The following is a 13,530-nucleotide window of genomic DNA, read 5'->3' as shown; positions in this document are numbered from 1 at the left end:
GGGGGGTGATATAATTATGCATATGTATTCTTTTTTAAATTTACCTTTAAAATGCTTTGAACTTTGTTTAATTACCTACTCTTGATTGTGTATCTTTTATATGTGATTGTTTTGTTATTGTCTCTTTTTGTGTGGCTTTTTTTAAATGCACTGGACACGATTGGTAATTACTCAAAACAATTGTTAGCATACAAACTTACGGCAAGCAATCGTAGTTTTTGAGTAGGAGGTATATATTATCACTCAACTATTATATAAGAAATGACTTCAGGCCTGAAGCATTTTATAAGGCATTTGATAGCTCACAATTTCTTTAATTGTTCTTTTACAACTTCGATGACCAATTAAACCCAAATTTTCACAGGCTTGTCTTTTTATGCATGTTGGGAAAAATCAAGTGAGGATACTGGTTTTTGACAATTTACCAAACGTATCCATGCTTTGACAAGTGTGTTTTATAAATGGGAAAACACTTTTCATGTTTTCATGATGAATAAATAAATATAATGTAATTAAATTTAATTTAATCTAGTCTAATCTAATCTAATCGCTTGCGGAAGTATAGGAAATATTCGTGTATGTAAGACAAAGTATTCACATATAGAACAACATGTATTGCTATCGTTAAAGTACTGACTCGTAAATTAATTGGTAATGTAGCTTCCTAAGGTTGACAAGAGAGCAAATGATTATGGGCTTTATGTTTTTCAAGCATACGAAAGTGAAACCACGTATCGTTCGGCGGACAATGCATGATGCAAACAGGAAATAATGAAAAAAAAATCCCTAAATGTGGTTGCTTATTATTATGTTGTGCAATATTAGTGTGGAAAGTCCCATTGAGAGAGTTTGACATTGAATGAAGCAACAAAAGGTGTTTACTCAAGCTCAGCAACATAAACTTTGTTGGCACACTATTAATACCACACACACACACCGACGGGAAGTTTAATACTTCACGATAGTTCAAGATGGGGAAAGGATCGACATTTGTGTTTCTCTGCTTTGCCGCTCTGTACGTGGTACCAAATGGTTCTCATGCTACAAAACAGTTGATACCCAAAATTACAAACTGTGGTGAGTTCATGAGTATATTGAATAGGATGTTGGTCTATTTTGTTTATAACATAATTTGATTGTACCTTTTGTGCAAATCATGTTGAGGTCCTACATTGATTTTTGCAATGCTGATCGTAGTTTTATTGCCGAATACGGTTGTATCTGCTAACTAGATAATCTAAATTAGTTTAAAAGCACTGTTAATAATTACTCAAAATAATTGTTAGCATTAAAAAAAATTACTTGGTTATAACGAGTAATGGAGAGCTGTTGATAGTATAAAACGTTGTGAGAAATGGCTCCCCCTGAAGTAACGTAGTTTTCGAAAAAGCAATAATTTTCCAAGAATTGCTTTAGAAACCTCAATATTAGATTTTGAGGTCTCGAAATGAAGCATATGATGTGTGATAAGGGTGTTTTTTCCATTTTTCTCTCGCAACTTCAACGAGCAAAATTGAGCTCATATTTTCACAGGTTTGTTATTTCATGCATATGTTGAGGTACACCAAGTGTAGACTGGTCTTTGAAACTTACCAGACCAGTGTCTTTAACGAGGAGCCAACAATATAGCCCGTTTTATGGCAGACTTAAACAATTATTCAGATTGGGTTTGGGTAAAATGTATCTTTGTATCCCCCAAACCAATAAGGGTACTCGTAAAGTGGCTGCCATACCTCAACAAGGCTCATGGGCGACCCTCTCAACCCACCTCCTAGTGTTTTCTTGGTACTGTTGTTGCTGTTGTTGTTGCTTTTTTTGGGGGGGGGGGGCTAAAGAAATCTTCTGAAATGGCTTCCTTTTCAGAACTTTTTTTGTATGATCAAATTGCTTTTTCGGGGCTAGCATAATACTGCAAAGGGAAACATATAAGCAGTCTTGTACCTTTTCACATTATTTGGATTGTAGCCTTTTGTCACAAATCGCAACTACTATCATAACAACACAACCGCCAGCTTTGCCCACACATAATGCTCTTTGCTTTTGTATTCTCATTATTCGGTGGGTCATTTGGCATGCAGGGCACTTGTTATGAAAAGAAAGAACACAATTATGACGAACACACTCTATATTCACGTGACTTTTCTCCCTTTTAGGCCCAGATTTCGAAGTGTGGTTTGAACCAGACCCAGTGTTGCTTATTAGTGGTTTGATGGCCAATTATACTCTTACCATGAAAGCAGGCAAGTACCTACTTATTTCCTAATCAATAAATGCATAGCCAAACTCACTTAGTTATTAGGCCTACTATAATAGTCGGTAATAGAGATCACATCTGCTTGAAGATTGAATTTGCTTCAATTTGATTACACCTCCAACCTGAAAAGCATATGGTGTAGGCTTATACCACCAGCTAGCTGTAAATCAACACCCAAAAACTACAGAATCAACAAAACAAAAACGAAGCAGTTAATGATTCAATCCGGATTCTATTCCAATTCAGTGTTGAACTCAATCTATGAAATCAATATCAAATTCGCATACATTCAATCATGACTTGAAACGAATAATCGAAGCAGTGTACCAAAACACCATCAGCTTGTTCTTAATAATATATAATTTTGTATTATATAAACAAAACTCAATTCAATTCAATTTTATTTCAATTCAACTGGTTTACAAAAGGGCCTTACACATGTATAGGCATACAAACCAAAGATGCAAGATGCAAGATGCGGAACTGAAGCTTTATCCATTGTTGGAACGTGAAATACGCATGGGCGCCATTTCAGCAAGTGATTGTTTTGTTTCCCATTGATAGGAATGGTCATTGTCTGCACTGATCTGCACATGTCTATTGTTGTATCAAAGGGGGCGTTCGTTTAGCTTCCCTGGGTCGACCCCGATGTTGCGTATTGTATTTTTTTCCAGGACGAACGTGGGCACACAATTACCCCACGTTCGTCCTCGAACCAGGGAAAAAGCCCAGACACGTCACCACGTGAGCCTTCCTGTGGTGACGTCATTGCACCTCGGGCCAGCCCCAAGTGACCCTATCCACAAGTGGGGCTCTTGGGGCTGGCCCGAGGTGCACTGACGTCACCACGGGAAGGCTCACGTTGTGACGTGTCTGGGGTTTTTTCCTGGTTCGAGGACGAACGTGGGGTAATTGTGTGCCCACGTTCGTCCAGGAAAAAAATAAAATACGCAACATCGGGGTCGACCCAGGGAAGCTAACCGAACGCACCCATAATAGTTACTTGCCGAAATAGCGTCCAGTGGGATTACACATTCCAGCCCGAGTTCCGCATCTTGCGCCTTGCGGTGCTATATTATCTTTGATACAAACTAACAATCAAGAAATAACTGTAAATAACTTAGGACATATAGGCAAACCCAGATAAGCATGCTTCGTCTGAGTGTTCGTTAAGAAAGGAGATAAACACACTTATTGTTTGTTTCATCGGTCATGTTCAAAGCTATCAGTTTAAAAACACACTTCAATTATGGCTGCTGACTTGGCAACAGCCTAGTGACCAACACAAGAGGGCGGTATAACAAGGAAGCCTTAAAGATGGACTATAACAGATTATTGATATAGCCAATATTACTATTTTTATACAAGAAATGTAAAATAAGGACTGATATTTTAGTAGTATTCAATAAAACCTTTTCCTTCATGCAAAAAAAACACAAATTCGCGCGGCGTACTCCGACCCAGAAAACTCAGTTTCGGCAAAAGCCGGTGACCCACGAACCATTCATACACAGTGTGTGACGTCACACCACGTACCGAAGCTCTGTACACAGTGTGTCAGGTCGATCGTGTGCGTGCATTTTACATGTACATTGAATGTGGAATAACATCGGACACTATAGGCTGCATTTTTTTGACACAAAAAAACAGCGAAAATGTCCGATGGCAGCGGGTCTTGGGAAAACCACAGTATAGATGAGGAAAAGGCATTTCAGGGAGGCACTTCAGAGGAAAGTGAGGGCTCTAGCGATAAGGGGAGCTCACTGGACGAGAGTGAAGCCGAAGACGTGTTATGAGTACATGTAGTTAACCAGCCCGGGGACGATGATCGTCAGGCCGTAGACGATGAGCCAAACCCTGATGATCGACGGCTAAAGACAGACTGGTAAGGCCACAAAACGTTTCATGAATTATACTGAATGATGCTTCGTTTGATCAGTTTATTTCTGCTCCCAAAAATAGTTGAAGGCTATCCTTGACTAAATTAAAACATGAACGAACATGATGGACAAGGTTTATTGTTTACCTCCATTCACGTTATAATACATGTATGTGAACAACACATGCACTGACTTAGGCAGTAGAAATGTGAGGGGAGGGGTAATTTTTGTCTTGCGTTTTATACTTTGTTGGCAAAATTCATACATTATCAATTTAAACTGATATAGTAGATAACCTATGTTGTTGTTTTTCTCCACCAAGTAACTGCGTGGTGGTTCACACATGTGCATCTACACAAATATCTCATGTACATGTATGTAACTGCTACTTTGGATTATGATTGCCTTCTGGCATGGGTATAGTTTTAAAGCAATTCAGGTACACACATGCAATATTAACACTTCACCATGCAAACCACAAATCTGTTGCTAATAATTTTGTATGAATTCTTTTGTTAATAATTTTGTATGAATTCTTTTGTTTTGTTTTACAGAAAACACTGCAATGATGATTATCAGCAAGTGGTGAGCTTAGGACTATTTTGTCCGTTCAACCGCTGTCACTGACATCATGTTTGATGGCAGCAACACGAAGGACGTTTCCAAACCCTCGTGTACAGTACAGTGGAAGGATTTTCGTATCCACCAACGGATTAGGCAGCTTTGCTTTGGTTTGTCTTCAGTCGTAACAATTTTCCAAGTTATAATGATCCGGAGGGAGTGAGAAATAATTTGATAAGCCATAATAATTTACGTATAAATGTACATGTATATTATTTCATTTTGTTTCTTTCAGATGGGTGGGTGGTTCAAATTGATTAATTTAATTTGAACCACCCACCCCTCTGAAAGACACAAAATGTAAATTACTATATGGCTTATAAAATTAGGTGTGTGGTTCAAATTGATTAATTTAGCACTTATGTGCAATAAACTTTTCCCCTGTTGTCAACAATACACTATGATTAACATGGTAACAACATTCAACTTGGTTAGCAGAAATATAAAAAAAAACCAAAAAAACAGAAGCCATGTACACCTCCATAATAACGACAACACTAAAACTGTATGTATTTGCAAACGACAATAGTTTATTTTTGAGTTTAAAATATCAAAATTGAAAAAAGGTTGCCTAGTGATAGCGAAATCATCTGAACATTCCGTCATCAAAAAAAGTTAACTATACAACCCTGTCAACGCCCCTCCCCCCAAAAAAGAAAACCTAAGCCATGTTATGTACCTAGTTAGCTGTGGTTCTCTTTGTAAATTGTAAATTAAGTTGTACATTAAAAGAATATAATAAAATCATTGTGTACAGACCATGTCATTCTGTTTTTAAACAAAGTTGATTGTACTACCCTGGTTACCCCCCCCCCAAAAAAAAAATATATATATAAAAAATAAAATAAAAACCCACATCAATGTGTACAAGCTAGGGCCCAATTTCATGGATCTGCTTACTGTAAACAAAGAATCGACACTTGCGGAAGCAGGAAATTCTGTGCTTACATCAAGCGCGTTTCACAGGTTACCAGCGAATTTTGGCTTTTGCTGGTCATGGGTGCATAGTTGGTTTATACCAGGCATTCTACGCTTACAAAGTAAGCGCAGAAATTTAGCCTTTGGACGTAAGCAGAGAACCGTGATCATAGCGCACATTTTGGTGGTGAACAGATCCATGAAATTGGGCACAGGTCATGTCATTCTTTAAACAAAGTTGATTCTACTACCATGGACCCCCCCCCCCTACCAAAAAAACCACCAAAAAATCAATGTGTACAGGCTAGCTAGGGCCCAGTTTCATGGATCTGCATACTGTAAACAAAGAATCGGCACTTGCGGAAGCAGGGAATTCTGTGCTTACATCAAGCGCGTTTCACAGGTTACCAGCGAATTTTGGCTTTTGCCGGTCATGGGTGCATAGTTGGTTTATACCAGGCATTCTACGCTTACAAAGTAAGCTCAGAAATTTAGCGTTTGGACGTAAGCAGAGAACGGTGATCATAAGCGCAGAATTCGGTGATGAACAGATCCATGAAACTGGACACAGGTCATTCTTTCTTCAAACAAAGTTGAACCCACTACCTTTGAACCCCCACCCCCCCCATCCTTTTCCGGCTGGTGAAGGTTGATGTCAATGACACGGGGGTTACACATCAGCTGCGGATGGAGTTGTTTTCATGTCTTGTCACCCTGCTGACAATGAAACAGTGCATTGTGCATGCATTCTTTCGTATCTGTTAATGAAAAATAAAAAACAAAACCAAATAATCGTTATGTGGGATTTCTTGAAAATTTACAAGGCAGAAATACAATCTCGGAAGGATTGACGTAACACCATGTACTGACAATCTCTTTGAGTTGGCAGGCGTAGTTTTGAAAAGAACCTTACAGGAGTTAACGCAAAACCAGTACAAAAGGAGTCCACATGCAACAAAACCAAGGGGGCAGGTTTTCTTTATGTCTGATAGAAAACATGACCTCCAACCACCCCCTCCCCCAGATCTACACCTAGTACAAAACTGTTCAGGTACAGATCGGGGTGGGGGGGGGGGGGTTCTTGCGATTCAACACCCCATCCCCTCCCCCCCCCCCTCCACCGTGAACAGTTTTCAAAGGGGCAGCTGAAAAACTAAAAATGAAGAAATCATCTGATCCTCTGAAAATGTGCATGCATAGGCCTACTACTTACCTAGAGTGCTATTGAGAATCTTAGGTCTCCATTTCTAGTTCTGGCTAGCATGTCTCCGTACTGCATTGTCTTCGTCCTGCATCCTCATTGTAGTGTAGAGCTGCGAGTTATTTCTGTACAAAAAAAATAAAAACAGAAAATAAATAAATAAATAAATAAAAAAACTAGTGCTGAAAAAGAACTGGCCTTATTTTACAAATGCAAATATAGTAAACACTCCATAATTAACCGTGCCAAGCCAATAAACACAGCTATAGGAAAACTTCAGACTAAACTTCTCTGGAATTGGTAACTTGAATTAGGAGAGAAAAATTCTGAATGACCATGGATGGGCAATTATATGGATGGGAGTTTGAACATATTTTTGAGCTGTGCCTTAAAAAAAAAAACGAACAATTCTTAGGCAGCTTTGGCAAAAACAATGTCCAGCAATCCAGTATAGAACAATATAAATACATGTCAGCGAGGCCAATAAACTGTTAACTGTAACAATCAACTTTTTAAATGGATTAATATAGTGTTCACACATGGTTGAGCATGAACATGCCAGAAAGTGTAAACCAGGGCATAAACATGCCTAAAGCACTTGGGTGGCTACATGGATTCATCACTCAACAGAGTCACTACACTATGTAGCTATTTTATGGTAGTCGGGTCAGATTCAGAGCGTGCACATCGTGTCATTTGACAACAAGATGATTGTTCCTTGCATGAAAAGGATAGAGATTGTTTACTATTTTTCTTATTACAATTACATGTACATGTATTGGGGCCTGAATTAATAATGGAGATAGTTTCTCAGTGGTAGATTTTTAAAAATTATTAACAAGTACTTACCAGGCTTTTCTCCCTCTCTTTTCTGTAATGCCACTTGATTCTTTTGCTGTTCCACGGCCACATGCGACCAGGGCCACGGCAGAGGGACCCCACCGACGTCGTAGCATGCACAAGGAGCACTGGCTGGGGCCTGGTGGTAGAAGATCCCCCTGAATTCTCTCGATGTTTAGAGGTTTAAATTTCGGAATCGATCCAGGCTTCTTACACAAACTTTGAAACTTCTAGTGCATCCACAAACAACCAAATAGTCGGCAGTATTTATAGCTGATACATTATAAACAAAAAGCTTCGTAGCATACACGCACGCCTAAAGTGTGGATGATGAAAACGCATACACAACACACGGAGTAACATGGCGTAATCTTTGTTTACTCTCGTTGCTTCATGGGTATGACATCACCATTTTTTGACCGCGTTCATGACGTCCGCTGGTTTACAAATCCGCTTGGATTTCAGTGTTGGTTTAATAGCCGGGAACCAGTACAGGGCGGGAAATTTCAAAATCGAAGAATCGAGGTCAAATTTTTTCGGAGAAATTGTAGCAAAATTATTTGGAGAAAAACATGACCACAACAATGAATTGATAGCTGAACACAACATAAACAAGTTCTGATAGTGATTTTAATGTAGGAGTACCGTTATAGTCCATCTTTAAGTTAAGAACAGGAGAGTGACACAAACAGAAACGGGAAGGACAGGAAACAAAAACACGGATACAGACGAGCAGAAAATAAACAAGTTAATAACGAAACCATAATAATGAAATATGGGGTGAACGCCTTATATCATGATTCCATAATGGCACCTGGGTAAAGATTACTCTCAGACAATGTCCCGTGGAGTGAGCGATGGATTTTGTTGAGGATCTAGAATAGGGCTACTGTGACAAGTTACATGAACATGTAACAATAGAATTGAAAGAAAGTTTGAGAGTGATCCATGTTAGCAATAAAGAGAGATTTTGAGATCGAACAGATGGATTTCTGTTGAATGTCGATGTATGTAAATGTACATGCATACAAATACATGGTTTAATGTAGAAACATTCGAATTACAGCAGCCCTGAGGCCTTTGTGTTACAAATGTAAACAATCATATAACGATTACAATTACCAAGTATCAAAAGGACAATCAAGATACGTAAAGAAGCCTCAAATTATTTAGCATTAATCTAGTCAAGTCAATTTTTCCTCGTGGTCGATAACTTAATACAATTTGTAAGTTTATGTTAGAGTTTACTTCCGTGGACTATAATAACCTAAAGCCTACCGAAATCGGCTAAAAGAACAAGGAAATGATTTAAAAAAAAAACACCTCTACACTCCAGAAGGTTAACATTAACCTCGATACAACTATTAAACAAGAATAACCTGAAACTTAACCTCAGATCAGGAATGCTGTGCCACATGGCCCAATAATAATTTAGTAGCGAATAACATTGTGTTTTGGTTATGATATGACTATATCCTCATTGTTATATTGTTTACATTATAGAGTAATGATCTTTATTGTGTTGATTCTCGTTTTGCTATGGTTATTTTGATACAGCTTATAGCATGTTGATGGGAACCATAGAAGCCCATTTGGACATATGGCCATACCATCTCGAATCTACCTACTGCGAAGATGGAACGACTACAGTAGACCCTAAAGGATGTTATATTAAAAAAGGAGGTGAGTAAATTACATGTGCACAGTTTTTAATAAATGCCAAGGCAGCAGACAAACTGGGCGGTGAATCTTCCGTTCTTCAATTTAGCTCGTTTTCCGGTGATGATATGAAATAGTTAGCCAATTCGCATATTGCTTTAAAGGCAGTGGACACTATTGGTAGTTGCCAAAGACTAGCCTTCACAGTTGGTGTATCTGAACATATGCATAAAATGACTAACCTGTGAAAATTTGAGCTCAATCGGTCATCAAACTTGCGAGATAATAATGAAAGAAGAAAACACCCTTGTCACACAAAGTTGTGTGCGATTAGATGGTTGATTTCGAGACCTCAAGTTCTATATCTGAGGTCTCGATATCAAATTCGTGGAAAACTACTTCTTTCTCGAAAACTACGTCACTTCAGAGGGAGCCGTTTCTCACAATGTTTTATATCACCAACCTCTCCCCGTCACTGACACCAAGAAAGGTTTTATGCTAATAATTATTTTGAGTAATTACCAATAGTGTCATTATACACTTTCGGAACAGAAAAATAAATAAAAAAATCACAGATTTACAAATAACTTACAGGGTTTACAGAAGGTAATGGTGAAAGACTTCTCTTGAAGTATTATCCCATAAAATGCTTCACTTTTTGAGAAAACATTAAAACAATTATCAATTCTCGTTGTCGAGAATTAAGGATTTATTTTAAACAGTAGAGTCATTACACGGCGAAACGTGCGGAAACAAGGGTGGGTTTTTCCGTTAATTTCTCCCGACTCTGATGACCGATTGAGCCTAAATTTTCACAGGTTTGTTATTTTATATACAAGTTGTGATACACGAAGTGTAGGCCTTTGGACAATACTGTTTACCGAAAGTGTCAAATGGCTTTAAGCAAAACCAAACCGGAATCATTGTCGACTTTACAAATCTTGAATTACTTCTATACACCCACCCCGAGATGAAAACAAACAATTAAAGACACTGGACATACACCTTTGGCAATTCTCACTTGGTGTATCTCAACATACGCACAGAATAACAAATCTGTGAAAATTTGAACTCAACTGGTCGTCGAAGTTGCGAGATAAGAATGGAAGAAAAAACACCCTTGTCACACGAAGTTGTGTGCTTTCAGATTCTTGATTTCGAGACCTCAAATTCTAAATCTGTTGCCTCAATATCAAAAATCGTGGAAAATTACTTCTTTATCGAAAACTACTCCGCTTCAGAGGGAGCCGTTTTTTGTTTACAATGTTTTATACTATCAACTGCTCTCCATTGCTTGTTACCAAGAAGCTTTCTGTGCTAACAATTATTTTGAGTAGTTACCAACAGTGTCCAGTGCCTTTAAGAACGCTAAAAGCTGCTTTGATATTAACAATTGACAATTTTACTATTTCAATTGCTGGACAGGAATTTGTTTTCTTCATTTTTTTCTACTCATACAGAGATCAGAGCACTTGGAGGTCAGGTTGCCCTAGATGGAAGTTTTGCTTCTCTTTTCACGGTAAACATTGTAACTTGTGTTTGTCAAAATGTTGTCAATCTGCATATAGCTTTCTTACTTCGGTATAGATGCAACAACAGGGTATTGAACAAGTATGTCGGTTTGGCTGTGGGTAAATTTTTGAACCATACCACCCCATTTTACATTAAAACTGAATTTTAGGCCTGCAAAGTTAACTAATGAGCAGGGAAAAAACAGCCACAAGGGAGTAAACAACTTGTTGGTCCTTTCAGATTCCCTTGACAATCCGCAACACGTCGGATTTGGCCTACATGATAGTTTGGTCTTTTTACAAAACTAAGCGAATGAAAGTATACGCATTTTGAAAGCTCCATGCGATTACGTGATGTACACTGTCAACAACCTTGTTTAATGTGACCACAGAAAATCTGTTATAAAAAATCCTTGACTTTCAAATAACTTATATAACCAAATATGACACCTTAATAAAGTCGCTCACACGAGTTCAGTTTAGTCGAAACGGTTGGGATTTGTTTTTCAACAGTTTAAATGTGACGAAGACTGCGACGCCATTCCCAACAGACCAGGAAAACGTGTTTTAGGCAGTCACACAATGAATAACCAGACATAATCTACACTTTCGAATTTACTAATCAAAACGTCAAGGGTTCTTTTCAAAACCACCCCAACTCATTTAGAGATAGTCATTACATGGTGTTACCGCAAACCTTTCCATATCGTATTTCCACCATGCAACGTTTCAAATCCTAAATTCTAATTTGATATTGTTCGTTTAATACAGAAGTCCGTGTTTCACGGAAATGCCACTATTCATAATGAATATGGGGAACTGATGCTGTGCCTAAGACTAACCGTCCAAGTGAATGACGTCTAAATCACCAACAAGTCTCAGGCGAGAAAAACTACAGAACTTTCATATCATACAGATTATCATCAAGACAGCTTTGGCTAGAAGGCTAGAATAAGAGCAAAATGAGAGATAAATTCACTTCATCATTGCACCCTTGCCCACCCCCCCCCCCCCCCCCAAAGCTGGTGTGTTAAAAATTGTTAAAGACACTTGGCACTATTGAAGTTGTGATCAAGTTAAACTTCATCATTCCAAAGTAGGCCCAAAGCCCAGAAAGTGATTGTGCTTTTTTCCCATTGATGCACCGGCTCTGTGAATTAACCTTCCTACTCATTGTAGGACCGTTATCAAATGCGGAATTTTCAAAACACAACTTAAAACGTTTCTTTTTAAAAGGCATTACGTTTGAAACGTTTTTCTGTATTCCTTTTACTTTTACTTCCTATTGTTTTATCTCGTTGTATGAATTTGTGTCAGTTTTATTGCAAACATAATTCTATCTGTATTCTAGCTGTAGTTTTGCTTATCTCTATTTAGCTTAATGTTTATAAACTGTACACTGTTTTAGATTCTTAATATAAAACGCTACATTAAAGGGAAGGTACACGTTTGGTAAGTACTCAAAACAAATATTAACTTTAAATCTGAATTAGTAACGAGCATTGGAGAGCTGTTGATAGTAAACAACATTGTGAGAAACGGCTCCCTTTGAAGTAGCATATATTTTTTAGACAGAGGTTGTTTCTCACTAAAATAATAAAAGTCTCCTATTAACCAGAATTCTTTTATTCCTATCTGAAAGCACACAAACTCGTCCAACAAGGGTGTTTTTTCTCTCCTCATCTTTTTCTCGCAACTTAATTCAATGACCAATTTAGCTTAAATGTTCACGGGCTTGTGACTTTATGCTTATGTTGGGATACACCAAGTGAGAAGATTCGTCTTTGACAATATTACCGAACGTGTACCTTCCCTTTTAGAATAAATTAATGTAATTTTAAATTAAAGTTACGAAATTAATAATGTTGAAAAACTATATAGTGTATGATAGCCATTTTAGGCTAATGACTTCTGAGTCATATTCTCGGGTTTCGAGAAACAGTGGAGAACAAATAATGGAAAGTTATCCCAAATGATTTATGAGACTGTATGGCTCAAAGCTGCCACTGCCAAAGTCAAATCCATGCATTACGAATGACATTGTGAAACCAACAAGCTATTGGGATTACACTGAGCATGTTTTACTCTATGACACAATTTTCAATGAAATACAGAACACAATACCGACTGACTCACCGTTTCTGAATATGGCGGCATATTCACAATGACGCCATATCTTTAGTTACACATGTCATGAACACCTCGTAATCACCCACATACCTTACACAGACAATGGGCGACCTGGCGTATGTGAGTTTGTGCGTGCGCACTTGGTTTTTCACTCAACTATGGTGTCGTATGTCGTATGGATATAATACAGGAAAACAACTTTTTTTGAGACCTGATAAAAATTGTGTACACTTGTGCTCACCAAATCGAAAAACACAATTGAATACCAACCACCCTCGTGTGCCTATACCTAAATTTTGATCCACCGCTATTGACCGAAAAGTCACAAAAAATGTAAAAATATGCCATGATGTTTCAGCGAAACACCACAAACGGTAAATGAAAACGTGTATATTCACAATTCTTGTCTCCAATGATTCAACTTTACACGCAGGCAAGAGCGCAGACTGGCGGTACCACACGTTCTGTACAGAGAGATTTAATCCTACTCGTTAATTGGCCGTCCAGCTGGAGGTC

At 38.1% G+C, this 13,530-nt stretch overlaps 2 protein-coding genes and 1 long non-coding RNA gene across 3 annotated transcripts in view; 2 read left to right on the top strand and 1 right to left on the bottom strand.

Annotated features, from left to right (window-relative positions):
* Nucleotides 1-24: 24 nt before the first annotated feature.
* LOC139941362 (uncharacterized) overlaps nucleotides 25-13,530 on the top strand; it is a 30,371-nt gene continuing 16,865 nt past the window's right edge. Inside the window, exon 1 of the mRNA XM_071937820.1 lies at nucleotides 25-874. The gene's annotated coding sequence lies outside the window, so the exon portion shown is untranslated. The remainder of the gene's footprint in view (nucleotides 875-13,530) is intronic.
* LOC139941361 (uncharacterized) lies at nucleotides 868-11,910 on the top strand. Its single transcript, XM_071937819.1, has 5 exons — nucleotides 868-1,077; nucleotides 2,154-2,240; nucleotides 9,272-9,397; nucleotides 10,834-10,892; nucleotides 11,656-11,910. Exons 1-5 carry the CDS (start codon nucleotides 972-974, stop codon nucleotides 11,746-11,748), a joined length of 471 nt encoding a protein of 156 aa, XP_071793920.1. The 5' UTR covers nucleotides 868-971; the 3' UTR covers nucleotides 11,749-11,910.
* On the bottom strand, nucleotides 5,266-8,593 carry LOC139942334 (uncharacterized). Its single transcript, XR_011786651.1, has 3 exons — nucleotides 7,724-8,593; nucleotides 6,887-6,999; nucleotides 5,266-6,431 (listed from the first exon to the last, which is right to left on the bottom strand). It is a non-coding gene; the product is annotated as an uncharacterized lncRNA (long non-coding RNA).

The sequence above is a fragment of the Asterias amurensis genome, chromosome 9, assembly GCF_032118995.1.
Source record: "Asterias amurensis chromosome 9, ASM3211899v1".
Classification (NCBI taxonomy): domain Eukaryota; kingdom Metazoa; phylum Echinodermata; class Asteroidea; order Forcipulatida; family Asteriidae; genus Asterias; species Asterias amurensis.
The sequence above is the reverse complement of the archived record's forward strand: the minus strand, read 5'-3'. Positions and strand labels throughout refer to the sequence as shown.